The 27312-nt window shown below is 53.6% G+C and overlaps 9 protein-coding genes across 9 annotated transcripts; 3 read left to right on the top strand and 6 right to left on the bottom strand.

The window, feature by feature from the left end:
* Nucleotides 1–1166: 1166 nt before the first annotated feature.
* On the top strand, nucleotides 1167–7683 carry BDY24DRAFT_415979 (uncharacterized protein; the record flags this gene model as incomplete). Its single annotated transcript, XM_076643523.1, has 36 exons — nucleotides 1167–1523; nucleotides 1636–1850; nucleotides 1964–2131; nucleotides 2202–2221; nucleotides 2293–2393; nucleotides 2463–2546; nucleotides 2636–2662; nucleotides 2810–2837; nucleotides 2914–2919; nucleotides 2990–3067; nucleotides 3149–3301; nucleotides 3389–3499; nucleotides 3575–3589; nucleotides 3706–3882; nucleotides 3961–4038; nucleotides 4124–4199; nucleotides 4272–4337; nucleotides 4413–4478; nucleotides 4547–4962; nucleotides 5035–5176; nucleotides 5256–5431; nucleotides 5525–5599; nucleotides 5682–5693; nucleotides 5769–5840; nucleotides 5907–5930; nucleotides 6013–6031; nucleotides 6107–6180; nucleotides 6248–6321; nucleotides 6395–6537; nucleotides 6656–6761; nucleotides 6834–6894; nucleotides 6986–7054; nucleotides 7125–7196; nucleotides 7290–7301; nucleotides 7392–7403; nucleotides 7487–7683. The coding sequence occupies 36 exons, from the start codon at nucleotides 1167–1169 to the stop codon at nucleotides 7681–7683; spliced, it is 3582 nt and encodes a 1193-aa protein (XP_076495768.1).
* Nucleotides 7684–7869: 186 nt separating this feature from the next.
* On the bottom strand, nucleotides 7870–9755 carry BDY24DRAFT_392018 (uncharacterized protein). Its single transcript, XM_076640864.1, has 2 exons — nucleotides 9416–9755; nucleotides 7870–8680 (listed from the first exon to the last, which is right to left on the bottom strand). The coding sequence occupies exons 1-2, from the start codon at nucleotides 9737–9739 to the stop codon at nucleotides 7910–7912; spliced, it is 1095 nt and encodes a 364-aa protein (XP_076495767.1). The 5' UTR covers nucleotides 9740–9755; the 3' UTR covers nucleotides 7870–7909.
* A 119-nt stretch (nucleotides 9756–9874) lies between these two features.
* On the bottom strand, nucleotides 9875–11004 carry BDY24DRAFT_370742 (uncharacterized protein; the record flags this gene model as incomplete). The annotated part of the gene is made up of 6 exons (XM_076638124.1): nucleotides 9875–9955; nucleotides 10056–10157; nucleotides 10237–10302; nucleotides 10366–10458; nucleotides 10539–10760; nucleotides 10960–11004. The coding sequence occupies 6 exons, from the start codon at nucleotides 11002–11004 to the stop codon at nucleotides 9875–9877; spliced, it is 609 nt and encodes a 202-aa protein (XP_076495766.1).
* Nucleotides 11005–15940: 4936 nt separating this feature from the next.
* Nucleotides 15941–19456, top strand: BDY24DRAFT_85126 (uncharacterized protein). The gene is made up of 13 exons (XM_076645191.1): nucleotides 15941–16294; nucleotides 16410–16440; nucleotides 16615–16634; nucleotides 16725–17057; nucleotides 17192–17312; nucleotides 17442–17856; nucleotides 18010–18092; nucleotides 18180–18355; nucleotides 18463–18651; nucleotides 18752–18841; nucleotides 18946–18980; nucleotides 19061–19190; nucleotides 19290–19456. Exons 2-13 carry the CDS (start codon nucleotides 16419–16421, stop codon nucleotides 19374–19376), a joined length of 1701 nt encoding a protein of 566 aa, XP_076495765.1. The 5' UTR covers nucleotides 15941–16294; nucleotides 16410–16418; the 3' UTR covers nucleotides 19377–19456.
* A 79-nt stretch (nucleotides 19457–19535) lies between these two features.
* On the bottom strand, nucleotides 19536–22004 carry BDY24DRAFT_442142 (Alpha/Beta hydrolase protein; the record flags this gene model as incomplete). Its single annotated transcript, XM_076644663.1, has 11 exons — nucleotides 21618–22004; nucleotides 21232–21501; nucleotides 21039–21130; nucleotides 20827–20965; nucleotides 20714–20767; nucleotides 20631–20647; nucleotides 20268–20555; nucleotides 20055–20184; nucleotides 19872–19982; nucleotides 19705–19800; nucleotides 19536–19608 (listed from the first exon to the last, which is right to left on the bottom strand). Exons 1-11 carry the CDS (start codon nucleotides 21827–21829, stop codon nucleotides 19536–19538), a joined length of 1482 nt encoding a protein of 493 aa, XP_076495764.1. The 5' UTR covers nucleotides 21830–22004.
* Nucleotides 22005–22272: 268 nt separating this feature from the next.
* On the bottom strand, nucleotides 22273–22971 carry BDY24DRAFT_415975 (alpha/beta hydrolase family protein; the record flags this gene model as incomplete). Its single annotated transcript, XM_076643522.1, has 2 exons — nucleotides 22273–22545; nucleotides 22960–22971. The coding sequence occupies 2 exons, from the start codon at nucleotides 22969–22971 to the stop codon at nucleotides 22273–22275; spliced, it is 285 nt and encodes a 94-aa protein (XP_076495763.1).
* On the bottom strand, nucleotides 22758–23933 carry BDY24DRAFT_85090 (small nuclear ribonucleoprotein F). Its single transcript, XM_076645189.1, has 4 exons — nucleotides 23841–23933; nucleotides 23640–23762; nucleotides 23455–23519; nucleotides 22758–23134 (listed from the first exon to the last, which is right to left on the bottom strand). The coding sequence occupies exons 1-4, from the start codon at nucleotides 23850–23852 to the stop codon at nucleotides 23056–23058; spliced, it is 279 nt and encodes a 92-aa protein (XP_076495762.1). The 5' UTR covers nucleotides 23853–23933; the 3' UTR covers nucleotides 22758–23055.
* Nucleotides 23934–24284: 351 nt separating this feature from the next.
* On the bottom strand, nucleotides 24285–25364 carry BDY24DRAFT_415973 (uncharacterized protein; the record flags this gene model as incomplete). The annotated part of the gene is made up of 7 exons (XM_076643521.1): nucleotides 24285–24402; nucleotides 24489–24538; nucleotides 24630–24648; nucleotides 24832–24870; nucleotides 25001–25038; nucleotides 25170–25292; nucleotides 25359–25364. The coding sequence occupies 7 exons, from the start codon at nucleotides 25362–25364 to the stop codon at nucleotides 24285–24287; spliced, it is 393 nt and encodes a 130-aa protein (XP_076495761.1).
* A 351-nt stretch (nucleotides 25365–25715) lies between these two features.
* Nucleotides 25716–26680, top strand: NCB2 (negative cofactor 2 transcription regulator complex subunit NCB2; the record flags this gene model as incomplete). Its single annotated transcript, XM_076638123.1, has 4 exons — nucleotides 25716–25821; nucleotides 25901–25966; nucleotides 26159–26322; nucleotides 26525–26680. The coding sequence occupies 4 exons, from the start codon at nucleotides 25716–25718 to the stop codon at nucleotides 26678–26680; spliced, it is 492 nt and encodes a 163-aa protein (XP_076495760.1).
* Between the last annotated feature and the right edge of the window lie 632 nt (nucleotides 26681–27312).

The following is a 27312-nucleotide window of genomic DNA, read 5'->3' as shown; positions in this document are numbered from 1 at the left end:
CTGGCGTTCGTTTTTTGTTTTTGCCCTCTGAGACAACACCGACGCGTGTCTCAGAGGGAGCAAAACGCTCTTTCCCCACACAAAAACGAGACGACTTTTGAAGCAAAACAATATTTGAGGAGGGCTAGTCGAGCTTCCTTCTGATTGTTCTCTGAACCTTTCGCTTCTTTCGAGCAGAGCTGAAAGCTTCGAACAACAAGAACAGGCCCCAAAGACACGACGCGCTGCGTCCTATAGATGCGAGACAACGCGTCGAACTCTCTTCGTGGCCTTGAAGCCGTCAACTCCGTCTTCCATGCTCTCCATGGCCTGTTGAGTTTCGAGAACCCAGCCCATGCGGATCTTGGCAAGATGAGTAGCTTGTGCGACGAAGAGGAGGGTGGAGGGAAGAAGTCGAGGCAGAGATGGAGGAGCGAGACTCCTGAGAGGGTCGAAGTTTGTTTGGGAGGAGGGGAGGCCGAGAGAGGATTGTTGATGACATGGGGGCACCTCTGGTGCTAGAGGAGTGACTCTCTGTTGAAACGACCCTCAGGACGAAGGAGAAGGCAATTCCGACGAGATATCATCCAATCGTAGCTGGTGGTTTTGGTAAAAGAACGAAGGAACGAGGGAAAACGTGAGCTCGGTGAGCTCGAATCAGAGGTCGATCTTGCCCTCCTCCTTAGATCCCTTTCCTCTCCCGCCCACCATCTCTCCGAAGGAACTTTTCAGCAGAGATAACTTCCGTGACACCCGACGGATAATCTTCATTCCCTTCGGTTCACGCTATCACGACGAGAAGGCTGCAACCTCTTCCTCTTCTACTCCTCCCTTCCCTCCTCCCTCCCTCCCCCACTCCTCGTCCCTTGGATCTTGTCGACCTTTCGCCTTCTTTGCTCCTCGAAGCTCAAACAACAAGGCGAGTTGAGTTTCACCAAGGCACCCATACTCCGATCACCGACACCCCTTCAGATTTAACCTTCTGAAGAAGAAGCTTTGAGGGAAAGTGGTTCCGCAGGGAAGGGCCTCGACGTCGAGCTCACCTTGTTTACCCAAGAGGAAAGAAAGCTTTCTTCTCTACCCCCCCAACCACCCTCTTCTTCGCTCGAGGCCTCTCTTCACCTCTCTATACGCTCCCTATCTCGCCAGAGCAACTTGGTCGTCCAGCAAAAAAACTCCGGCTCAAGATGCGATCTTCGGTCTCCTCCTTTTCGAGAGCTCAACCTTGCTCTCCTTCCTTCTCTCTCCTCTTCTTCGCTACCCTCCTCCTCCTCGCCTTCACCTCAACTTCTACCCTCGCTCATCCTTCGCGGCCTCATGGATCTCTGGGAGAGCACAAGACTTCTTTCCAACAACAACAACAACCTCGAGGCCTCTTCTCCTCCTCCACTCGCCCTCAGTCCCCTCGACCTACTCCAGAGCCAGTTCAAGGAGGTCTCGTCCGTCTCATGGCGACCTGGAAAACCCTCCCTACTCTTCCTCTCCCCGACCTGATCTCCAAGCGAGCTACCGTCTGCTACGGAACCGGAACCTCTGCTGCTCAGGTGAGTTTTCGGTGTTCTTGGAAGAGGAGGGAAGAGAGGGTGGGAGGGCGGGGTCGACTCTCGTTGCAAACTCGAGCTGAACTCTTCTTGATCTCCTTTCCGCTATTTCTAGATCAACAGCTACTTTGCCTCGGGAGGAGCTACTGCTGGAATACTCGAACTTTGCCCAGGAGCTGTCCTGTCCATCACGGAAACGATCATGTTCACCGCGTCGAATCAAGGAATCCGAACACAAGGAGGCTCGTCCGTCGCACTCGCCAACAGAGCTACCATCAAAATCGTCGATTCTTCTATTGCGACGGCGATTCAGGCCAACGGGTGCATCAAGTGAGTCTACAAGTACAGGTCCTTCGCCGCCATCTCTCTTCGTCGAAGAGCTCATCGACTCGTTGCCTGACCGTCGCTCTCTCCTCCCTCTTCCATCTCGCCTCGTCCACCAGCTGTGACAACCTTTACATCGACTCGCTCATCATCGACGGAGGACGAGTTGCCTTGGGAGCTTTGGTTGACGGTGGAGGACTCATTGAGATCGGAGGAACGACCAAGAACGAAACCGTCACGAACTGCAAAATCGCCAACACTCGTGGTTGGACTTCTCTTCATATCATGTCAGTCTGCTTCCCCTACTCTTCAGATATTCGAGTCACTGACCGCCTCATCTCTTTTCGTGATATCTAGCGAGGGGAACTGCTACGGAGGTTCGTTCGCTCCCTCCTTGCCTCGCTCTCTCCTCTTCGACCCTGACCGATCTCTCTCTTCTTCGTCGTAGCCATCATCAAGAACAACGTCATCGGTCCCTCAGGCACAGAGGAGATCATCGCCGACGGAATCTCACTGGCTTGCATCGACTCTATCGTTCAAGGAAACACCGTCAGTCGAACTTTTGCTCTCTTCGTTTTCGTGCGATCAAGCTGATTTCTTCGTTCTTCCCTTTGGCAGATCTTCGACGCTTCGGACGGTGCCATCGTCATCTTTAATGCTCCTGGATCGGACGTTTCTGGAAACACTATCACCGCTACGAACGTACGTCCTGCGAAGTGAGAGAGAGAGAGAGGGAGAAGGACAAAGAGGAGGACGCGTCGAGCTGACTCCTCTTTTCGTTTGATTCATAGACCGTCCTTCTGGGAGGTATCAACATGGTACGTAGCTCTTCTTTTTTTCGGTTGAGTCATTCCTTGGGCAGACGACGAGTCGAAGAGAGAAGAGACGAGATCGAGAAGAAAGGGATCGACGCGTCGAAACTCACTCTCGTTCTGTTCCTTCCTCTCCCTTCTTCTCCTTTTCAGGTCGACTACAATCCCTACGCCGGAAACTGTGAGCATATAATTTTCTCCTCTTCTGTGGACTCCCGAATCTGAGACTGAACCCTTCCTCTCTCGACGCTTTACAGACACTGGTTCGTTCTCCTTCTCGTCCGACTCCTCTCTCTTCTCGTTCGCATCCAGCTGATTATATTCTCCCTTCAGGCACCAAGGTCTACGGTAACACCATCACAGCCAACGGTGCTCAGATCATCACCGGTATCGCTCAGGGTCTTGCCATTTGTGAGTCCTCGTCTCTCCTTTCTCCTCCTCGATCCAACGCGTTCGACTGACCCTTCCTTTTTGGCTGCTTCCTTCCTTCAGGGGGAGACTCTCTCACTCCCAGGAACTACGGAGCTCAAGTCTACTCCAACTCCTTCGGAGGTCCCGATCTCACTTTCGGCCTTGCTATCGCTGGAGTGACTCAATGGTCCTGTACCAACAACATCGCTCTTTCCTCCGCTCGTTTCCGAGGAGGTTCGTCCCTTCCATTCTTTGGATCTTGACGGTGCTCGACCACGAAACCTAACATCTCGTCCCTTCCTTCAACTTTGTTCTCTATAGACAAGAGCTCCAGCTGCCACGGCATCGGAGCCGCCATCCAACCCGCTTTCGCAGTCTACGACTCGTCGAAGTCGAGCGCTCTCACTCGCTCGCAGGCGAACTGTTGGATCGGTGAGTTGGATTCATGGCTTCCTTCCGTCTCAAGTAATCCTTGCTGACTTTCTTGCTGCTCGTCGCTCTTCGCAGAGGGATCTATGCAATGTTCGTCCCCTTCCCTCCCTCCTCTCTTTCCGCTCCTCTTCGCTTCCTTCTCAACATCCGTCGGCTGCTCCGAAACTAGACTGACCCGTTTCTCTATTTTTCTTTCTCTCATCTAGATCTTTTGTGCTACGAGCCTGAAACCTCGGTCGCCGGAACTTCTCCCAACCCTGCTTTCCTCTCAGGAGGAACTTGCTCCGCCGCTGCTCCTACTGTTCCATCCACGACCTCCAACTGGAAGAATTCTGGTTACTGCATGCTCGATTCTAATGATCGAATCTTAGCCGACGACTTCCGTTCGTCCTCTTCTCCCTTCCACGGCCCTTCGCTCGAATCCCAAACGAGACGCTGATTCGTCCCTTTTTTGGCTTCAGTCATTTCCGACGACAACTCCGTTGACCTCTGTACGGCTCGATGCACTTCCCTGCAATACTCCTACGCCGGAATGGAAAGTGAGTCGCCTTTTTTCGTGCCTTTGGCGGCAGAAGCGTCGTGCTGACTGACTCGACGCGTCTCCTTCTTCTTCCTTTCCTTTAGACTCCAAACAGTGCTACTGCAGCAACCGAATCGCTACCGAGGCTGGACAAGGATCGTTGTTCGCATCGAGCTATTGGTGAGGAGCGTCTCTCGTCCTTCCCTCCCTCGAAACCTCAACTGACGCTCGACCCCTTCTCTTTTCCCTTAGTTCGAGTGTTTGCCCTGGAAACCCCGCTCAGATGTGTGGAGGTAACTCGTACACGATGTCTCTCTGGTCAGTCTCAGTTCAGATGCTTCTGTTTCTCGACCTCGACTCGAGCTGATTCCGTCTCCCTTCCTCTCGTCCCAGGTACGACGCTTCTCGAGTCTCAGCTCCCGTGCTTGGATCTTCATCTTCTTCCATTGCTCCTTCGACGTGAGTCTGAAAACTGTTTCTTTGAGTGGTTTCACCTTCACTGACTCCGGTTCTTCCGTCTTCTTCAGATCGACTTCAACGAGCGCGTCTAGGACCAGTTCCTCGACCAGATCTTCGAGCTCTTCCACTAGAGCTTCTTCCTCCTCCACTCGATCTTCATCCTCCTCCACCCGAGCCTCGTCCTCCTCTACCCGAGCCTCGTCCTCTTCCACCAGGACCTCTTCCTCGTCCACCCGATCCTCCAGCTCGTCGACTAGATCCTCATCCTCTTCGACCAGGACCTCTTCCTCGTCCACCCGATCCTCCAGCTCGTATACCAGGCCCTCGTCCTCTTCCACCAGATCCTCGACCTCTGCGAGTGCCTCCGCCTCGGCTCTTCCCTCTTCCAACGGCTTCGCGTCTTTGGGGTGCATTCAAGACGTCGATTCCTACGTTCTCCAAGGCTACGAGTTCAACTCTGCGGCTATGACCGTCGCTCTCTGCAGTTCGTCTTTCAACCTTCTTCGATCCCCTTCGAGGGAAAGCAGAAATCTGACGTTTTTCTCTCTCCTCGCAGCCTCGACCTGCAAATCGAAGTCTTACGCCTACGCTGGTCTCGAGTACAGCACCCAATGCCGATGCTCGAACACTCTCACGACTTCCAACGGAGGAGGTGCAACGCTCGCCGCGTCGAGTTGTGGGATGGCTTGCGCCGGAGAGTGAGCTCGACTTTCCCTTTCTCCGAACTCTTCGAGCTAGGGCTGATCGTTCCCTTCTCCGTCTTCTTCTTTCTCTCAGCTCAACCGCCAAGTGTGGAGGATGGTACACCATGAGCCTCTACTACTCTCAACCTCTGCTTGCCTCCGTCTCCGCGTCAAGCACTTCCGCTGCCGCCGTCCCTGCTCCGACCGCTAGTGGCTGGTCAGCTGGAACCTGTGTTTCGGACGATGGTGATCGACTTCTGACTGGTCCCTGTGAGTCGTAGAGCACCTCGATCGCCTTCGAACCGATTTGCTCGTGCTGACTCGACGCGTCTCTCTTCCTCCTTCCTTTCTCCCGTAAATCAGCGTACGTGGCTTCAAACATGACGGCAGCCGTCTGTCAATCGTACTGCAGTGCCTACGACTACTCTGGAACCCAATGTGAGCTCATCACTTTGAACTAAGTTCGCCGAAAGTCGAAGAACGAAGACTGATTCGCCCCTCTTTCTTTTCACTCTTTCAGACGGAAGCCAATGTCAGTTTCAACAACTCTAAAACCCGAAGATTTGAACGTTGCTGACTCTAAAACAACGCGTCCTTCTTGACTCAGGCTTCTGTGGAAACACCAACGTCGTCACGAACGGGCATGGCCAACCGTCGACGAGCTGCAACTATGCTTGCAGTGAGTCCCTCCTCTTCTTCCCCTTCACGACGTCTCCAAAGCTAAACCTCCTCTTTTTTCTATCAGGCGGAGACTCTAGTCAGAAGTGTGGTATGTCATGTCGCCTCGTCTTTCTTCACGTCCATCCCCTCGTCGCTCACCTCGCTTCCTTTCTTTCTTCCCTCATCCGTAGGAGGAGTCTACACCTTGACGTGAGTCCAGACTCTCTCTTCATCTTTGTGGCGATTCTTGACCCTTCTTCCTCTTTTTTCTCTCCTCCTTTACAGTCTCTACAGCAAGACCTGGAGCACTCCCGTTTGTCTCTCCGATTCGTCGTCGCCGAGACTTCTTGCCTCGTACTGTTCGTTCCTTCCCTCCTTCCCTCTCCCGGCTCTTCCTAACCTGATCCCTGTTTCGTTCAATCTCAGCTACCTCGAGCTCTTCTATGACCAACCCGCTCTGCCAATCGACCTGCAAAAGCGAGGGCTACGTCTACGCGGCCGTGAGTCTTCCTTCTCCCCCCTCTTCCTTTTTGTCCCTCTCGCTGACTTGATTCCGTTCTTATACTTTCGCAGACCCAATACGGAACTCAATGCTGGTGCTCGAACACCCTTACGACCACGTCCACCGTAGGAGTCGCGTCGAACAGCTGCAACTACAAGTGCGCCGGGGACGCTTCGACTTACTGTGGAGGAGTTTACGTAGGATCTCTCAGCAAGTTCGGCAACTAGATTTTCTTCTTCCTTCATCTTTCTTTTGGTTCCTTTATACACGCGTCCGACTCGAGCTCAGTTCGATTCTAAAGGCAAAGCAAGAAGTTCGGGACGCGTCGAAAGGAAGGAACTTGCGGACTGGACCCTCCTCTCCATCCTTGGAATCCTACCTACGCACATCTGCATCTTGGGTTCCTTCTTCGTCTCGGGAGAGGTTGCGGTGTTGTTCGTGAGTCCAATTTTCGCCCTTCCACCCTTGATCTCGAGCTGACTTCGAATCATCTGCTCTTGGACTGTATAGGACCTCTCATACAACCTCTTCAAGCTCTTGTACGGGGGTAGGAACGAGCTGCCTGCCGGTGGTGAGTCCTTCGTTCATCGTTCATGGCCTGTTTGGATTCGTGCCACTCGCTGACCAAACTTCTCTTCCTCTTCCTTTTCTCCTCCTACCAGCATGGACTTACTTCGTGGACGAACGACGCCAGAGTTTGGTCCGCCAAGGCAGAGCTGGTGGGAAAAAGAGTGAGCGACTTTCGCCCTTGTAACGTCTCTCGACTCCGAGCTGATTCCACTCCCTCTATTCCCTCCCCAGCCTTCGCTCGGAGACATGGGATCTTTGATCCAAAGTTCTCCAAGGCTCTTCGCCGAGTCTGGTCTTCTAAGGGTCAGTTCCTTCTCTCTCTCCTTCCCTTCCCTCGTCGACTCGACTCGACCGCTGACGCTCCCTCGACGCGTCTTTCTTTGTTTCGTCTCGCAGGAGGGAAGATCGGTTCGTTCTCTCTCTCCCTTCCATCTCCCTCGCCTCGACTCGACCGCTGACGCTCCCTCGACGCGTCTTTCTTGGTTCCACCCGTCTCAGCTGCTGTCGCTAGTTCGTCCCGTCTTTCTTCTTCTCCGATTCACTTTTGTTCGATTCATGCCTCGAACTGATTTCTCTTTTTCGTTTCGTTACAGTCGAGAAGAAGAAGATCGCCAACAAGACCGGTCCCTACGCCGGATCCCTGAACACTCTCGCCGACATGGAGGAGGCGAAGAAGGAGAAGAAGGAGGTGCTGGATGGACGGGCTGCGAAGAAGGTGAAGGAAGCTGAGGCGGCGGAGGCGAGGAGGAAGTTCAGGCTTCAGCAGCAGGAAGAGCAGAGGGGGAAGTAGATTGCTTGAGTTTCGTTTTTTGTTCTTTTCTTTCTTTCGCCGACCAGCTTTCCTCTCTTCTCGTTTTTCGTTTCTTCTCTTCTCGTTTTTCTTTCTTTTTTTACCATCTTGCCTTTCTCCGTCTCGTTCGTACTATGGTCCACTCTCATCGTATCCAGTCCCTCTTCTTCGAAAGGAAGCAGAAAGGTGGAAACGAAACGAACGCGACCCTCCTCCCCCTCCCCTCCTACCCTCCTCCCACGACCTCACCGCTCAATCCCAACCCACCCCTACTCCTCTGCAACACCCCCACGCGGCAGCTCCGACATCCGCCGACCTCCCATCCCAATCCCGACCCCGTAGTCATGATCCGACCTCCGAGACGTGAGCGATCCGCCGAGGTGCGAAGGAGGGAGGTGAGAGGAAAACGGAGGAGGGAAGAGGTGATAGAGAAGGTTGGGAGGGATGAAAAGAGGTGGTGACTCCAGGGGGAGGAAATTCGTCCGATGAGGTAATGGGTAAAGATGAGAAGTCGAGTGGTTTGGTCTGAGAGAGGGGAGGAGGAGGTTGTGGATCCGTTTCCGAGGGGGTTGGACGACGACGAGTGCTGAGCTTGATCAAACCTCTCCTTCAACCTCCTCGCGACCGACTTGATGAGCTCCCACCCTTCCATCCTGACATCAACCCTTCCTCCGAGCCCCAAAGCCACTCTGTTGCTCTCGGGCAGCCTCCTAGCGGCCTTCACCTTCTCTCCCGTCGACCCATCCGTCATCAACCCGACCAACTTCTCCAACGATTCCTCGACGAGCTGCTGCTTCTTGGCAAAGAGAGCATCTGGGAGTCCGAGAGAGAGGTGAAGGGCGAGGAGAGGAGGGAAGGACCAGAGGACAGCAGCATCGATGTTGAGAGTTTGTTGAGCTCGTTGTTGTTCCTCCTCCTTTCGTTCGAACGCGATCTCGTGGGCAGTGGCGAAGAGGAAGGAGTGGGAGGGGGGATGGAGTTGATTTCTCGTTTTTGGCTGGAGGGAAAGATGGTGGTAAGGTTGAGGTTTCCGAGGAGGGAGGCGAAGGAGGAGTAGGGGAGGTTTGGAGGAATCGAGCGAGGGAGGCAAGAGCGGCGGGAGGAAGAGGTTGGTGAATTGAAACTGAGAGAACCGCGAGAGGGGAAGCCAGGTCAGAGATCGATGAGAGGCGATCAGAAAAGCGATCCAAAGAGTGTTATGCTTACTTTGTAGAGATCCTCGAAGGAGGTCAGAGCAACTTGAGGGTCGAGTGATCTTGAGAGGGAGCGGAGGAGGGCGAAAGCAGCGAACGCAGGATGAGAGGGAAGAGACAGGCAGCTCCGCTCCTTCTTCTACATCTGAGCTCTTCTATGCATCCGAACGAGTTAGGAAAAGGGTCGAGCGAGTGGTGGATGAGAGGGGAGGGAGGCTCGAGCCGGGACACCGTCTCTCGCAAGACGAAGGTCGAGCGAGGGAGGATGAGCTCGAGCTCAACGAGAAGGAGGACTGCCTTCCTTCTTCCTCAATCCCGTCTCTTGAACTAACTGAACTCGTAGATGATGACTCTCACAAGTCACTACAAGCCCTGCGATTCCACTCCCACCCTCTCTTCTAGTTCCCTCTCTCAATCCCGAGCGAAGCCTGTCCTTCCTCGAGCTCCCTTCCTTCCCTGATCCTCCCTCCCTTCTTCGCCTTCCGTCTCTCCCTTCCTGCACCTCCGAACCCATCCTCTTGAGAGACATTCGAACTCACCGATAGCAGCCTCACTGAGACCCTTCTTGACTGAAGGAAGGCCGGTCTCTCCGTGAGCGTCTTGCCCGTCGACCTTGCTGAAGGTCGAGATCGGCAGCTCTCTCCTCCCTCCTCGACCACTTGGGAGTACGACATGGCGGCCGGAGGAAGGCGAAAGGGTCGAGTGGGTGGAGGAGAAGGGGAGGAAGGGAGAAGAGAAGGATGGAACTGGGTGTATCGAGTTGATGGTGGTTGAAAGGTCTCGAGCAGAACGAGGAGGGATCGAAAGGAAGGGAGGAGCAAGGAGGGGACGTTCACTCTCTCGAGCCGTCTCAGCTCGTACATGGCTTCTTCCCATGCTGGTGCGGAGATGAGGTGAGCGAAAAAGAAGCATGGTAATCGTTAAAAGAAGTCGTAAAAGAAAGGGTAGAACGAGTCCCCCCCAGCCAATCCCCTCCCTCCCTCCCTCCCTCAAGCCTACTACTGCTCCTTCCTCTTGTCGTACCTGACTCGCTGTTCGACGAGGTTGGACGTCCTCTTGATTCCCTTGTCACTCTTGGGCTGAAGAGGAAGAAGAGGAGAAAGAGAGGGGAGAAAGGGAAGGTCAGCGTTCGAAGGTTGGAGAGGAAGGGATCAAAGTTCGAAGAGTTCAAGAGCTCACAGATGCGTCTCTAAGGGACTTCGTGTACCTGTTGCTGGCGACTCGTTTTGAAGCCCTCTTCGATTCACGAACCTCGGGGGAAAGGCACGCTTGGAGGTGGTTCTGACGGAGCGGAAAAGAAGGAAGGGAGGAAAGGAAGGTTAGCTCAAGAGAAACGAAGCGAGGCGGGGAGGAAACTCACCCTGAAATCAACAAGGTCAGGGGTAAGACAGACCGGGCATTCGAACTCGAAGCGAACGAGTTTCAGCTGTTAGAAAGAAGAGGAGTCAGCAGAGGGAGAGGGAGGAAGGGGTAAGAGCGAGGCACTCACATAATCCGGCGAGTCCAGGCCCTCCTTTCGGATAAGAGGAGTGTAGATCCTCCATTTGTTATCGGGGAGAGGTTCAACCCGGTGGATCGTATCCTGCAGCAGAGAGAAGACGATTCAGCTGGGCGTGAACGCGAGGGAGAAGGAAGGAGGGAGGGAAGGACAGTCGAGCTCACAAAGCAAAGATGACCTTTTCCGTATCGAACGAGGTTTCCCACCTGGAACTTATTGTACTTTACTTCCTTCCCGTCGGGGGTGAAGATCTTTGGGACAGGAAAGCGGCCAGGGAACTGCTTGGCCACCGAAGCTTCGAAATCGAAGGGAGGGGAAGGGTTGGAAGAGGAGGAGGAGGAATTGTCCTTGTCTGAGTCTTTGGAAGCGAAGAAGTGGGAGTAGGACTTGTGGTGGACGGTGATGGAGGGGAAAAGGAGGCGGTAAGGACAAGAGCGGGAGTCAGCTCAGGAGAAGCACGGAGCTGGCGAGAAGGGAGGAGGGGAGGAAGGGGAGGAAGGAGAGGAGAGGTGGGGAGACGGGGAAGAAAGGGGGGTCCTCGACCTCTCCTCCCTCAAACACGTCGAAACGGGCGGAATCACTTACAGGAACAGAACCAGTCGAGGATCGGAGTTCCCTTTTAGTTTCCATGGTATAGAATGAGAGAGAGAGAGAGGGAGAGAAAAGGGAAAGATGGCGAGTGGTGGGAGGATGGTTGGGAGGAGAAGGAGGAAAGAGGAAGAGGCATTTTAAAAAAAAAAAAAAAAAAGCGGTGAGCGGAGAGGGTGGAATTTCTTCAAAGGGCGAATATCTCGATCAACAAATTTCTCAAGCGGGTAGCCCTGTTCGAGGAGCCTGTGAGGTAGCAGTTTCAGCTTCAGTGCCTTCCAGGGGAACGAGAAAATCGACCTCGAAAATCCCCATTTTTTCGTCAAATCTGAAACTCATCGCAGAGAGATGAGAGCTCCACCCTTCGAAAGCTATAGACTGGAAGGCATGTAAAACGAGAAGAAAGATGAAAATCTGCGCAGTGTTGATATAGGAATCGTGGGTTGAAGGTCAGGAAGGTGCGCCCCGGCCGGTGTAGAGAGTCGGATCTGCGAAAAACTGGTTAAGTCAACTCTCTTAGACTGAATTGTCCCTTGTAGATAATCTTCCCCCTCTCTGTTTTCAGAAAGTAGCGGGGTGAAACCGAGATTGACGCGTCCACGTCGCGTGTTTCCCAACTATCCAGAAGCTTCCCTCTCTTCCCTTGTTCACGGAACATGTCTCCTGGTCCATCTCAGACTTTCCCTAAACGAGAAGATGACGCTCGCAGCCTTGATCTCTGACAGTTCCATCTGATAGCTCCGACTCCTCCGAAAAAACGAAGAAAAACGTATCGAAAACAGGGCCGCCCCTTCTCCCACCATCCTGCCTCGCTCCCAGCATCCCAAGCTGCCTCCATCCACCTCGAGAACAGTCTCCCTTTCGAGTACTCGTTCTCGAAGCTCGAGCGTGAGCTCATCTCCTCCCCCCTCCCTCCCCCCCTCCTCGCACCACCCACCCATCTACCACTCGAACCAGAGCAAGAACTGTACTCACAGGAACGCCCGACTCTTCTCTACCCTCTCCTCTCTCCAGCCATAACCGCTGTTCCCTTCCTCCTCCTCTCCCTGACCAGCATACAACCAAGCGAGAGCGAGTCCCTGGCGTCGAAGCTGACCGACGGCGACCTCGTTTGAGCTTGAATCGAGAAGGAGAGTTGGATTGAACCGGGAAGGGCGACCGGAGAGAAGGCGAAGAGGGAGTGGTCGATCCTGGGAGAGAAAGAGCGGTAGAGAAGAAGAACGGCGAGGAGGAGAGGGATCGAAGCAAGAGAGAAAGGGAGAGAGAGGTCAGCTCGTTCGTTCGAGCTCTCTGAAGACCCGACTGAACCCATCTCTTCACAAGAAGGCAAAAGGATAGACAGCTTAACTCACAAGGAAACCTATAGATCGCTCGATAGAACGAGATCCGAGCGAGCGGGAGCTGGAGGGACCGTCGGAAGGAGAAGAGGAGGGACGGTTGAGGTCGAAGGATCGTCCATCGTCGATAGCGAGGAAGGAGGAAAGTCTCGAATCCTGGTTGTTGGAGAAGTGATTGAATGTAGAGTCGCAGAACTGCTGGGTAAGAGAGGGACAGCTGAGTGAGACGAAGGAGAAAGGGAGGGAAAGGAAGAAAGTGAGCTCGACCGTTTTCCTTCCTTCGATGAAGCTGAGCTCCTCCGTCCCTGTATAGAACCCCAGAGAGAAGCGAAGAAAAAAAAAAACTCACGACGTGTTTTGCGCTCTCCTTGATGAAAACCTTCCTCTCCCCGTCCTGTCCCTTCCGGCCTCTCGAGAGCGAACCCAACGAGGAGGAGGAAAGGAGGAGGACGAGCTCGTTCGAGAAGGAGCGTTGACCCGAACTGGAAAGGACGCCAGGAAGACCAAGAGGAGGTAGTTGATGAGTTGGAGGATTTAAGATTTGGATAGAGAAGACCAAGAAAGGAGAGGAAGGGAAAAAGGGAGAGGTCAGCTCGTTCGTTCGAGCTCTCTCTGCCGACTGAGGAGCCCAAGAAGATCGTCCTCGGCGCAAAGATGGAAGGATGGAAGAATTGCTTACATCGAGAACGAGAGAGAGAGAGAGAGAGCCTGAGAACGCGAAGAATCGATCCAACGAGGCTGGCGGGACCGTCAGTGGAAGGAGAGGAGGTGAAAGGTCGAAGTCGACGAGTCGTCCATGTCGATAGCGAGGAGCATGTCTGATGTGGTGGTTGTTGGACAGCAGCGTGTATAGAGACCTGCCAGAGGATCGTAGTGAAGAGAAGGAGACCTGAAGGAGACGGATTGAGAAGAAGGTGAGCTCAACCGTTTCCTTTCATTGGACGAAGCTGAGCTCCTCGCTCCTCTACAAGGAGCCCAAAGAGAAGCGAAGATAGTAGACTCACGAGAATAGACGTATGAGAAGGCTCTAATCCGAGAAAACGTTCCTCCCTGCCTCCTCTCCAGTCCATACCAAACGAGCCAGAAACGAGCGCAAGATGAGCTCGACGGTGGAATCGCTCGTTCGAGTGCAGTCCTGGGAGCGAGTAGAAGTTGCTAGGAGCGAAGAGGGCGATGAGAAGAGGAGGAGAGGTCCATAGGGGCGAGCTGCGAGGAGAGAAGCGAGCGGGAGGAAGAAGGGGAGGAGGGAGGGAGGTGGTGATGGTTCGAGGTGAAAGAGGGAAAGGTGAAAGGAGAGGTGAACGATCGGATTTCGTCGTCAAGAATGCCTCCCTCTCGACCCTTTGAAAACCTGAAAGAGAGTAGAAAAGAGGTCAAAATATGCTGAGCGCTCAAGAGATGCGGAACGAAGAAGAGAGGTTGCCAAAAAGAGAGCTCAGACACGAGCGCGTCGCCCTCGGCTTCGTTGTTTGGCCCAAACCCGACTCTGTTGAAAGGGAGGAAACGCTCTGGAGTTTCTTGCTGAGAAGTTGGAAGCTTTCCAAAATGGAGATTCTCGGATATCAAGAAGAAGAAGAAGAGAACAGAGAGCGAAAGCGTGTGCGAGAGGAGGGAGAGGAGGAGACGGAACGCGTCGAAAGAGCGAACTGAAGAGGGCGGATCTCGGTTCTGCTCTAGTAGAGAGTCTGAAAAGGTCGTTCGAGAGGAGAAAGAGGTGTAGAAGAGTGGGAGGAAGAGGAAGAGAAACAAAGGAAGCCAACGAGGAGGGCGAGAACGAGATGAGATGGACGAGGGAGAGCCGGCGAGCACGGAGATTCGAGAAACGGCTGATCTCGTTCTGCTCTAGTAGAGGGCTGAAAACGTCGTCTGAGAAGAAAGAGAGAAGTAGAAGAGGTGTAGAAAGAAGAGGAGGAGAGAAGAAGAAGAACGAGAAGGCTGAGCTTCGTTCGTTCGCTCGTTCGAGAAAGAAAGAAACAAAAAGAACGCGTCGAAATGAGCGAGAGAGCTGTGAGCTCTCCCTGTGAGAGAGAGAGAGAGTCGGAAGGGAGGAAGGGACAGAGAGAGAGAGGGAGGGAAGGAAGGAGAGAAGGTGAGCTCGTTCGTTCGCTCCTCCCTCCAACACAAAAGAGGATCGTTCGTCCAAACCCTCGAGAGGGCGAGAGCGGGAGAGTTGAGGTTGTTTCTGAGAGGAAGGCAGTAGTGGTAGAGAGGAGGCAAAGAGGGAAGAGTCTCCTTGAGATGGAAGGAAGGAGGAAGTTGAGCTCGTTCGTGCTGGTTGCTCGTTTCGAGAAGAAGAAAGAAGAGCGAAGATGACTTCGAGATGGTCGTCGAGAGCAGGAAAGTCGAGATCGCTGCTGCTGAGGAGAGAGAGGAGAGGGAAGTGGTAGTAGAGAAGGAAGAGCCTTTTTGAGATGGAAGGAAGGAGAGAGAGATGAGCTCGCTCGTTCATCTCTCTCGTTTCGAGAGGAAGAAAGAAGAGCGATGATGATTTCAAGATCGTCGTCGTCGGAGGGAAGCGAAGTTTCAGTTTGCTGTTAGTGAACGAAAAGAGGGAGGTGGTGGTTGAGGGGAGAGAAGAGGAAAGGGAAGATCCGCTCAAAGGGAAGGAGCTCATTCTTTGGAGTGGAAAAACGAGGAGAAGAGAGGGAGGAAGGACGGAAGCTGATGAGCTCGTCGTGATCTCCTCATTGTGAGCTTCCTCCCCATACCCTTGAAAGTATAGAACGGGTCAAACTATAGAACGGGAACTCTCAACCTCCTTGCCCTCTCATTCTTCAACATGGTCCTCCTTGAGTGAAGAAGAAGAAGATCCGAGAAAAAGGGCGAGGCCCTCTCGACGCGACCAAACGGCCGAGTTCAGTTTGCTCCCTTCCCTCTCTTCCCTTCGACAGATTTGCTCAAAAGTGAAAGTGCATACGGGTTGGTTCGAACCGGGGACCTCGGAAGTGTCCCCAAAAAGAAAACCTGCCGTCGAAGGCCGTTGAGACAAAAAAACGTTGGGAACAACGCGTCGCTCTCACGTTTCTTTATACCCTTCGTCCTCCCAGACGCTGAGAATCAAGATCCTTTCGCCAATCGCCAATCAAAGTTGACGAACTAAAGGCTCGATCCGTCCACCTTTCAATAATAGGGGGAGGCCGATGAATTCGACACCTCTCTTCGACGACGACGAGCTCAAAACATCACTCTGTGAACAAATCAAGATGAACGGACCTCGTGCTGGTGGTCGGCTTCAGCCATACATGGAGGGATGATACACAAGGGATCGGGATCCGCACAGGAAGGGGAGAAAAGTGACGGGCTGTCGAATGGGATGTCCAAGGGATGTCTCTTTTCTCGAAGGGGTTTACATTTCTGGGAGTTCCGAGGCGTGTTTCGAGACGCATAGTCTTGAGCTAGTATAGCCTTGATGATGAAATGAGGAGAGAAGGAAGGAAATAAAGAAATCAACGCGATCCGCTCTTCTTTTTTTCGACCGACGCGTTCCGTTGCTCTCGTCCATTTTTCTGCAATGAAAGTTTTCACACGTCCTCTCTCTTTCTGTTCCACCCATCTTACAGCCAGTTATAATCTCTTTCTCTTTCTCTCCGAGCCAAGCAACGACAAAATTGCTGACCTAATCCGTCACTTCAACCAAACACAACAGAGGGCGAGCGACTCCTAGATTTCTGATCGGTTCTTCTTCTTCTCCTCTTCAACGACCAGCACAGATGCCACCGACTGCATCCTCTAAAAACGAAGGAGCTTCTTCCTCCAGTAAACGGGCGGTTCCCAAGAAACCAGGCCAGAAGAGGACGAGGTCGGGTTGTGAGTTTGGAGAGGAGAGGAGAGAAAGCGAGCTATTAGGAGGGAGAGAGCTGACCCCTTCTCTTCCCTTCCCTCCCTTCTTTCCCTCTCTCGTCTCTACATGCCCTCGTTCTCGTTCTCGTTCGTACGTGGGACTCGTCTGATGTGTGGGATGCATAGGTGCTCACTGTCGAGCGAAACGACACAAGGTGAGTCTCTCGTTTCTCTCGTTTGGTTTCCCGTCCGCTCTCGCTTTTCCATTCATGGACCTGTCGGTTCTGAGTTGCTGATCGATTTTATTAACGCTTTATTCTCCGTCAAAAGTGCGACGAAATGAAACCGTCCTGCTCGAGATGTAAGCAGCAGTGGAATCTCTGAGCTGGCAGCAACGAGCAAGGAGAGGAAGGAGGAGGAGGAGCGTTGCACCGAAGCTCACGCCCCCCTCTCCAACTTGTTCTCTTCCTCCTACGTCGCTCCCCCCTTGGCTCGCTTCCCATCGCCTCTTCAACTCGAATCTGCTCTCTCTCAGGCGTCCGAAGTGGAACTGAAGTAGGTCTTTCCATGCCCTTCTTCTTCTCTTTTCCTTCTGGCCGCAAGCTCACACACCCCTCTCCCCTCTCCCTCCACTTCTCGTCTCAGTGCCTCTGGCCTCTCGAAGTCCCTCGTCAAGCTCTCTTCCAGCCTTACGGCGGGACCAAAGAAGAACATGTTCAGCCTACAGCTTCGACTTCCTACCTTCCAGCACCAGCACCTTCTCGAACACCCTCCTCTTCCTCCAACTCACCTCCAGAGAGCACAAGGCGCCCGTCCTCGGCGTTGAACTCGACGACGTCCGACTCAACCTCTCAACCTCTTCCTTCGCAACCTGAGCCTCAGCACCAGCGACCCCATCCACCGCTGCAAGTCAGTCTCTACACGGAACCTACCGCATCGTTGGAGATTACGTTCCCTGATCCTCAGGAGCGATTCATCGTGAGTTCATCGACGAGAGGGGGATTCGCCGACGAGCGAGCGAAACGAGCTCGAGTTTTGAATTTCCTGCTATACTGATATGCCTCTCCCTCTGTCCCTTCGGTCCTTGTTTCTGTGGTTGAACCGATTCTCAGGCTCACAACTTCCTTTCCCTCATGAATTACCTGCAACCGGTCGCTCCTCATTCACCTCCCGTTCCAAGCTCGGCGGAACCTCAAACATTCAGCCAGATCTTCCCTCAGATGGATGTACATCGTGAGTACCTCTGGATCCAATCTCTTCGCTCCTTTCTTTCCCTTCCAGCTCGTGTTCGGCCAATCCAGCGACACGACGCGTCGTCGCGTCTTTCTGACTCTCCCTCCCTCTTTTCCCCTCCACCCACAGGATTTCTCACCACCCGCGGCACCTCCCTCGCCTCCGAAGCTCTCACCCTTGCCTTCCTCTCCGTCGGTTCCGTCCAACTCTCCTACCTTCATCATCAATCTGCCGTGCGGTTCCTCCTCGACGCCAACACCTCCCTCTCCACCACTTCCCACGAAAACAACAGGAAGTACACTACCCTGGGGAACACCCTCTACGAGTCTTCGCTGGGTTTGATCAAAGCGTCGATGGCGATGCTGGAGGTAAAAGCTGGCCAAGGGGGTGCGGGAGGGAAGGAGGAGATGATGGAAAGTTTGAACACCGCAGCGTCGTTCTTGTTGTTGAATAGGACTTTGGGGGGCGGGAAGGAGTACGAGGAGGCGTTGGTGGTGTCGAAGAGCCTGGTGGGGCTGGGTGGGGGACCGAAGAGGATGCTGGAGTGAGTGAAAGAACCGTTTCTGAACGTCGCCTTCTCGTCGTCTTCAGAGCTGCTCGATTGAACTTGTCTCGCTCGAGGTCCTTTGCTGACTCCTTCTCATCGTCGACTTCACCTTCCTTTTTCTTACCATCCCCGTTCCCTTTCCTCACTCAGAGAAGCAAGAAGCAGCGGAGACAAGAAACGACTTCGACGCGTCCGAAGTTCTCTCGAACATCTGGTGGGGTACGATCTCTTCAGTGAGTCCACCCCTCCCTATATTGACTCCCATACTTTCTGACCTACTCTTTCTTCTCTTCTTCTCTTTCGTCGCCTGCTTCCTTCAGGCTGTCTCTCCTCGACGCGTCCGCCCGACTGCTCCTTCTCCTCGGACCCTCTCGCAAGCTGGTATTTCGACTTCGCTCCCTTGTCCAACACTCCCAGATCAGTCTCGTCAGAGGAGTGGGAGACGGTTGAGTCGCTGATGGGCGTTTCGAGAGGGATGATGGAGTTGTTGAATCGGGTGAGTCGTCGCTCGCTCTTCCTTCCTTTCCTTGTCTTCGTCTTTCTTTCTCGCATTCGAACCTTCGGCTGAACTTCTTCCCTCTCCTGTTTTCTTCCTGTGCGGAGGTTAATACCCTCTACTCCGTCTCTCGACCTCCTGTAAGGGACGCTCCGATCGAAGAAGTTTGGATCAGGGAAGGGAACCTCATCCTCGCCGAGGTTGCTCGATGGGGGAACGCGTTCAAGGATACGCAGCTCGTGCAGTACGGGTCGAGGTTGGACTATGGCAACTTGATCTATTCCGCTTTCTTCAAGGTAAGCTGTTTCGTCCTCGTTCCTCGTCGCGTCGTTTCCCTTCCGCTCGAAACTTCGAACTGACAGCTCCCCTCCCCCCTTTATCGCTCTATCTCGTTAGATCATCATCTATCTCGAGATTCACCGCCTCCCAATATGGAGTCCTGACGTAGTTTGGGCGTCCAATGAGGTTGTGAGGCTAATTCACGAGGTGGGTCCTTCTCCCTCTCCGACTCCTCGTCTTCTTTTCGTTTCGTCTCGTCTCCTCGTCCCTCCCCGGAGTAGAAGGGCTGATTCTAGTTTCATTGCTACCAGTGCCGTCGATCAAACGGATACTTGATGGGCTACATGTGAATTCTCTCTCTCCCTCTCGTCTCGAAGCTGGAGCCGTCGCTGACTTTGACGAAACGACTTCGACTTTGGTTTTCAGGATCCCACTCTGCTGGGCTGGCTCGACAATGAACCGACCGGATGATCGAGGATCAGTCAGGAAGGCGATGAACTACTTCCGTCCGCTTGTGTGCTATACTGTTGAGAAGGCCTGGGAGACGCTCGAGAAGGTGAGTTCGGTGGACGACGCGTTCCTCTTCTCCCTCCTCCGTTTCGTCGTCGAGTCCGTCGCAGGACAGAAGCTGACGTTCTTCTTCTTCTTCTGGCAGGTCTGGGTGAGGATGGACGAAGGGGACAAGTCTGCTTCGTGGAGATCGGTCGCGTCCGAGGAGGGAGGAGGGTTGTTGCTCATGTAGTCGAGGTCGTGCTTCGGGTTTTTTCTCCCCCTTACAGCAGTCTACGTCCTTGACTATGCCACTTCTTTCTTTGTTACCTCCACTTGATTGCAAGGCATCTATCGACCAGTTCGCGAATCAATCTCGTCTAGTCTAGTCAACGGAAGCATTCTCAAAAGTCTAATCTCTCACGTCCTTCAGCAGCGCCCTTCGCAGGATCGCGTTAAACTTTGTTGGGTTGTCAAGATACACACTGAATGAAGGTCGAGAGGAAAAGACACCGTCAGACGAGCGAATCGAGAGAAGATAGAGAGGAAAGAGGGGAAGGAGAGACGAGACCGAAACTCACTGGTGCCCTGCCTCCTCGACGATGATCGTCTCGACGTTCTCGTTCCCGTTCAGCTTCATTCGCTCACAAGCCTCGTAGCCACCTTTGGGATCCATCCTACAAACGAGGCGAGAAGATCAGTCAGCATCCGAAGAACAAGCAGGGAGAGGGACGACGCGTCGACGAACCAATCCTTCTCCCCGAACAGGAATAGAACTGGAATCTTGATGTCGTCCATCCGAGCAGCCATAGGAAGTCGAGCTACGGCTCCGGGTGCTAAGATTGACGAGATGCAGTACCTGAAGATCACGAGGAGAAGAGCTAAGCTTCAGCAAGGTGACTCGAGGGCGAATTGAAGAGAGCGAACTCACTCTCCAGATCCTTTCAACCTCAACATCGAGTAGATGTAGGCGTACATATCTTGGACCTTGTCCTCAGAGAGAGCGCGAAAGCGGTTGGTGGTGTACACGGTTGCAACTCGAGGAGCGAGAGGTCCGAGACCTGACGGAGGAAAAAGCGGTTGCGACACAACTGATCAGCTTGGGCCCGATATGGCATCGACGAGGGAGAGAAGAAAAGCTCACTGCGAATTGCAGCGAAGGGTGACCAACCCTTCTCCCAAGCCCATTCGAAGACTGCTTTCTTGTAGGAAGGAGCGGCCGCAGCGTCGGCTTTCTTAAAAGCAGGTTTCGGCGCGTCTCCATTCCTCCCGTCTTTGATCGAAGACGCAGCAGACGAGGCAGCCGAATTGGGAGTAGGACTGAGTTCTGCTGCTGCTGCAGATGCTGGAGCTGGTTGAGGGTGGGTAGGGATTCCAGCTGGGGAGATGAGGAGGAGCTGCTCGACTCGAGACGGGAACCTGAGTTGATAAGCTGGAGAAGAAGGAAAAGAGGGAGGAGATAAGTAGAGAAGGAGTGACGGGCAGCAAAGACAGAGCATGCACTAACCGATGGAGAGGTATCCGCTGGTCGGTGATGGAAGAGTCAGTGACGAAAGCGAGAGGGAGGAGAGGAAGGCGTGGTGTGCTCACCCAAGGGAATGTCCTATTAGAACCAGCTTCTCGAATCCTCCAGCGACTCTCCAGCTGGTAAAAGCAGTTAAGATGTTCAGCTGGACACTTCAACACGCGAGAACAGGACGAACGCTTCCAACGAGTCGACGAAAAAGTTCTCCGCTCGTGCGACGCGTGCCTCTACTGTCTCGTCTTTGACACCAGCTGGAGTCTCAAAGACCTTTGGCGAAGGTCGAGAAGAGAGTCCCATTCCCAGCCAGTCCAGGGCGACTATTACGATAAGAGATACGAGTCGAATCAGCTTCCACGGAGCGAGAAGCTGAAGTTTGAGATCTGAGCTCACATCCTCGTCGTTTCCCCAGCGAGCAGATCTCCCCAAACTCTTCTAGGTTCTCCGAGAAGAAAGCCAAGGCAGCTCCATACCCATGCAAAATTCTGAGTGATCAGAAAAGAGAGACAGAAACATCAGAATGCTGGATGAGCTTGCGAGAGTTCTGTCCGAAGATCAAAGAAGTGAGCTCGACTAGAGGACGAACACGTTGACGGTTCCTCCAGTAGTAGCCTTAGTTCCATCGATCCCTGCTGTATAAAACTCGACTCCGTGTATATTCTCCGAGGTTGAGGCAGGAGACTTGGTCTTGGGACTGGGAGGGGGAGTAGAGGACGAGGAAGATGGAGATGGTGAGGACGTTTCGCTGTAAAGCTGGATGGTCGTGTCGAACACTCTTGAGACGAGAGGGTTGGGGTTGGCGTGGGTAGGGGTAGGGTCCGAAGTAGATTTGGAGGCGATGAAAGAAGGCAGGCGGCTGGACGGTAGAACGAAAAGAAGAGAGAAGGGGAGTCGAGGTGAGCTCACGAGCTCGAGCTCGAGCGATGAAAAGAAAAGAGTCTGGCTCTCTTTCATGTCAATCTATGAACTCACTTCAGCAGTCTCTCTTCAGCGGTAGCCATTCCGTTTTCCGAGCTATGCTTCCACCACGTTTGGATCGAGGAAGCTACCGAACGAGGGATGGAACCGGAGGGAGGAAGGAGGGAACTGGTTGAGCTTGATGCCGAAGGAGGGTCGACCTCGAGAGCGAGAGGATGCCGTTCATCTGGAAGGTCGAGCGAAAAGGAAGGGACAGGATTCGACATGGTTCTGAGGAGAAGGCTTGACGCTGATTTCTATGGTTGGTGAGGGTTGAAGGGAAGAAAGCTCGATTCAGCCCCACTTCTCGGAGTGCAGAGCTCGACGGAGGAGGAAAGCCGCGCGTGTCCGAGGCCGGCACTCCAAGGAAAAGTGTATAGAATGTATCTAGAGAGTGTGAGGAGCTGACTGGGTCTTAAGGGCTCCAGCTCGCTTGATCTGAAATAAATGGAACGGGGAGGAAGACGTCGGGCGAGGGGCGATGGAACGTCGAGCTGGCATTGTTGTTTTCCTGCTCCTTCCTTCTTTCAAACGTCTCGCCAGTGCTTGAGATGTCCAGCAGTCAGATGTGGAGCAAGATAGGCAATCAAAGAGTTGTACCCATCGATCGAGCATCGAGAAAGAGCTACGCGAAAGCGAGATCACGACGCGTCGAACCCTCCCGTCTCAATTACTTCCTCCCAATCTTCTCCTCCAAGAACCTCCAAGCCTTCGCCCTGAAATCCTTCACTTGCTTCTCCAACTCCCCATCACAAGGGTCAGAATCGAACCCATGCTCTCCTCCCTCGATTAAAACCAGCTCGTGCTCGAATCCTTTTCCCTTCAACCACTCCGCGACCTTGATCGATTCGGTGTAGTGAATCGCCGAGTCGACGGTTCCGTGTCCGAGGAGAATAAGGGGATAAGTCGAAGGGTTGGCCGTCCGAGGGAAGAGGTGGTGTAGCTGGGGGTGAGAGGGAAGAGAAGCGGAGGAGGGGAATCTTTGCGGTGGTTTGAAAGGGAGTAGCTTGTTCTCAACCCAAAGTGAGCTCCAGTAGTTTCTGACCTTGTGAACTGGAGGAGTGCTGCTTTCCAATCTGCGGAAGTGAAAGCAGCGAGGCGGTAGGCGAGCGGAGGACGAGGCGGGCTGAACGAGCTCAACCTTCTTCTCCTTAAGAACGCCGGGCAGTTCAGCAGTTCCACTCACATACGCTCGGGCAACGTAGTTCCACTTGAGCTAAGCAGCAGCCGTGTCCCTTCGTTTCACCTCAGATCTTGTCGTGCCTCCATTCTCCCTTTCCGCTGAGCTCTCATCCCCTTCCCTTCCCTCCCTCCCCATCCTTCTCGGTCTACCCAACCGAACCACGGGAAGACATACAAGTTGAGACATCGTATCCTCTCCCTCCTCATCCGAGGACGCTTTTAGAGTAGTTCTCCTCCAACGTTCCCTTCCCTCTCGCTTCGCTTCGTTCGCTCAAGCCTCCATCGGCGTGTCCTCCTGTGCTGAAGCGGCCTCGTCCTTGGCTTCCCGAATGTACAGAACGTTGTTGCACCTGTTGAGGGAATAGGTCGAGTCGCGAGGATCATTGGAGGCGCGGGAGAGGAGGTTGGGTGGGTTGATGAGGTCGAGGAGAGGAGAGGAAGGAGGTGAAGGGGAGGAAGGGAGGAAAGGCAAGAGGTCAGCTCGTTGCTTCCAGGAAGGAGGAAGACGGAGATGGTAGAGAGAGGAAAAGATGTAAGGGCAGATGTACGGAGGGGCGGGGCGGTGAAAATGAATGAGACCGGGGTCGGGATGGAGGTCGAGGTGGTCGAAGGAAGGAGGGAGGGAAGGAGGAGATTGAAGAGAACGAGCTGCAGCGATCAGAAAACTCACCGAATGAAAACCTCTCCAAGAGCACCATTCGACTTTCCGTTCTCAATCTCCTCAGTGTTGGCGAGCTGCGAAGAGAGGAACGAGGAGAGAAGGAAGAGGAGGGAAGGAGAGAGAGATCAGCTTGACGTCTCGATTTCCTTCCTTCCTCTCTTTCGACGTTTGCTCGTCCGACCGCGAAGACTCACCTGAACGTTCATGTAGGAATCGGTGGAGACGAGGTATCCCTTGTACTCCAGACCCCATTTCAGCTTGACGTAGACGACCTTGCCCGTCAGCTCGTTGAGGAAGGGTTTGGGGTTGACGGGAGCCTGGGCGAGGAGAAGGAGAACGAGGTCAGCTACAAGGCTCTGGACGCAAGGGGAAGTCGAGCAAGAGAGTAGACTTACGACGGCGGACATGACGAAGAAGGGAAGAGAAAGAAAGAAGGAAAGAAGGGAAGGAGGGCTGGATGGATGGAAGGAGTTGAGGGAGAGCTGTCGTCGACTTGCTCGAAAGAAGAGGAGCTCTCCTGCCTTATCCCTCTCCTCTTCCCTCCTCTCGCCGCTGCCAGAAAACGATGAAGTCTTCTGGAATTGTCCATCTGGTGGCAAGATAGACTAACCAGATATCTGTCGGCCCTCTTTCACGTTCGAAAAATATGCGCATCGTCCCAACTCTCACGCGTCGAACGAGGAAGTGAAAGCAAGACTCATTTGAACCGAAGCGGCGAGAAGAAAGATAATCTACACGTTGGTATAAATCGTGAGAATAAACCAAAGCCCCAGAGAGTGGAAAGATGAAATTGGGGGAGAGAGGGAGGGAGGGGACGGGGCATTCGCGACCTAGTGCGATCAAACCAGCTCGTTTCGAACCTCCTCGTTCTCAAGGTGCTTGGAATCGACGACCATCTCAGCAGGGAGCCCTTTGTCTCGATGAAGGAAGGTCTCGTCTCGCTCGAGCATTTCTTGCCTGAAGAAGAGGGAGAGAGAGAGAGAGTCAGAAGCATGTTCGACGACGGCGAGGGAGAGAGAAGGAAGGGAAGAAATACGACTCACCTGTACTTGTTGGATCCGATGATAGAAAGACTCTCGGTAGAGAAGGTCGACTACGATTGAGGAAGGGAAGGAGGAGGAGGTCAGCTTTGAGAGTTCGATCGAGAAGACGCGACGAGATATTAGGGAAGAGATGGAACGTACCTTGCTCGAGGGAAAGACCCTTGGTCTCGGGAACGAAGAAGTAAGTGAAAGAGATGCAAAGGGCGCAAGTGGAACCCCAGAGGAAGAAGACTTTGACTCCGAGGTTGGCAGTTTGGGAGAGGGAAAAGAGGACGACGTTGAGGTGCCGTTCAACCGCTGGGGTTTTCGACGAGGTCTAGAGTACTCACCCTGAACGACGAACTCTATACCCTTGGAGATGGGAAGCTGAGGAAGGATGTATCTGAAACAAGAAGGGGGAGGGAAGGTCGGAAAGAGAGATGAAATCAGCGTCGAGAAGAGAATCAGTTCAACGGAACTCTTCGCTCGATTCTCGGTCTGCACGAGAGAGATAGAAGGAGATTGGCACGAACAATGTCTCAGTGGTTTCGAACGTGATATTGGAGTCGACCTAGAGGAAGAGGAAAGAGAGAGCGAAAAGAGTGACAGCGTGATCAGTTTGAGGTTGGAAAACGCTCAGAGATCTCGAGAGAACACTCCGAGGGACTGAAAGGCAGCAGCATACATGGAAGAGGGACTCACCTGTCTGGTAACAGTGGCCTCAGTGTTGAAAGGGAGGAGGACGAGGTTGTACTTCGTGGCGACGAGGGAGCCGGTTCGCGTCCAGCTAACGTTGAGGGGCGCGCACTGCTGAGGCTCCGAGATCTGGAAGGATCCGATCCCAGCGAAGACGAGTTAGGGGAGGGATAAGAGGAGAAGGAGGGGAGAGACAAGCATTCTCGAGGGAAGGAACAACGGGGGAGGGAGGTCCTGATGGTTGGGAGGAATGAGGGGAAAGGAGGAAGTCGGAGTGTGGACGTTTTTTAAGGGACAGCCTCTTAACGTTCTAAAAACCATGGCGAGAGCGAGAATCAGCGAAGCCAATCATGAGTGCTGTAGAAGTGTAAGGGAGCGAAACGAGAAGCTTGGATGCAGTCGGAGGCAAGGACGTCGAGGTGAGCTCGACGCTCGTTTTCCTTCCTCTCCTTGACGATCACGACCCTTCTTTCCCTTCCCTCTCAGTCCCACCCCTCTTCTACACTTCCCATCCTCTACACCAACCCATCAACCAACCGACCACGATCAAACATGTCGGACGACGAGGACAATCAAGCTTCAGGTAGCCGAGGAGCAGGAGGAGGAGGAGCTCTGGAGGATGGACTTCCCAAAGCAACCATAGCGAAGCTCATCAACGGTGAGCTGATCTGTTATAGGACCTCGTGTAGGATGTAAAAAATAGGCTGACCTTCCATTCCTTTCCTTTCTTGGATGAGATCTTATGCCTGACGATGTTCAATGTGCGAAGGACTCGAGAGAGGTCATCACCGCCTGCTGCATCGGTTCGTTCAACCTCTTTCCCTGCAACTTCTTACAACGCCTGGAGCTCGAAGTAGAGATGGAGACGCTGCTCAAGATGCTTCTGTCATTTTGGTCTCGCTCGCAGGTTTGAAGGACGGCAAGCTGACCTTCAAATCTCCTTCCCTCCCTTCACCTTCTCCTTCCTCGCCTTGATCCGGCCTTCCTCCCTCCAGAATTCATTCATCTCATCTCATCAGAAGCCAACGATGCCTGCGAGAAGGATCAGAAGAAGACCATCGCCCCAGAACACGTCGTTTCAGCCCTCAAAGCGCTCGGATTCGACACCTACATCGAGGAGGTCGAGGGAGTGTTGGATGAGCACAAGGAGCACGTCAAGGTCAGTTCCTCGTCCCACCACGCTCGTATGCTTGCTCGCTAGCTGCCATGCTTACCATGAGCTATAGCTCAAGAGCTGGTGTGCTTGAGATTGGTCCCATCCCATCCGTTGTCCTCTTTCCCTCGTTGAGCGTCGAAGCTGACCTTCTCTCCCTTCCATCCCTCTCGCTCGCTTCGCCGTCTTTCCGCCCTTTCTCTTACAGGTCCGAATATCGAAACAGTCTACAGCTTCCAACAAGAACAACGGAATGTCGACGGAAGAACTCCTCGCTCAACAGGAACTCCTCTTCGCCAAATCGAGAGCCAAATACGCGGAGACCGGTGGAGCTGCTGCTCCCACGGCGGAGGGAGAGCAGTAGTGTTTGATTACCTGATGATGAGAGGAGATGCATACGAGCTATCGGAGGGTGTTGGATCGGAGGCAGTGGGCAGGAGGAAGGCAGGAACGTTCAGGGATGGTGAGCCTCGTTTTCTTCCCTTGCACTTCGTCCTCCTTTCTCTTCGTCTCTAGGAAAAGACGGTGGATTTGAACACATCTGACTCGCAGGATACTGATCCTCATCTTTGTCCCTTCTCCTTCCAGGTCTCCCAACCATCCACCTATCACTCGTGCACACCTCGCCTTCTCGCCTCCTCCTCTCACCTCGACGCGTCTCGCCTGTTCTTATTTTCCTCCTTTGCTTTTTCCTCGCTTCTTCACCCCTTCCTACCTATCCCAGCCTACCGTTAAAGCCTCGTACCTCGTCCCTTTCTCAGCTCGTTCCTCTCTCGTGTACTCATGTAGAACCATCTCTCTCGTTCCCTTTCACCCTTTCCCTCCCACATCATATCCCCGCCTCACTCACTACTTACCTCCTAACGAGCACCCCATAGTTCTTACGTAGTCTCTCTCGCATGATACTCGTTTCTGCTTCTCGTGCTCGACTCAACTCATCGAGGCAAAGAGACAACGCGTCGTCGCATCGTCTCTCCTCCTTCGCTAGACGAACCG

This window comes from Mrakia frigida, assembly GCF_051309035.1.
Source record: "Mrakia frigida strain ATCC 22029 unplaced genomic scaffold BDY24scaffold_19, whole genome shotgun sequence".
Taxonomy (NCBI): Eukaryota; Fungi; Basidiomycota; class Tremellomycetes; order Cystofilobasidiales; family Mrakiaceae; genus Mrakia; species Mrakia frigida.
Note: the sequence above shows the minus strand (reverse complement) of the source record. Positions and strands in the feature narration are given on the sequence as shown.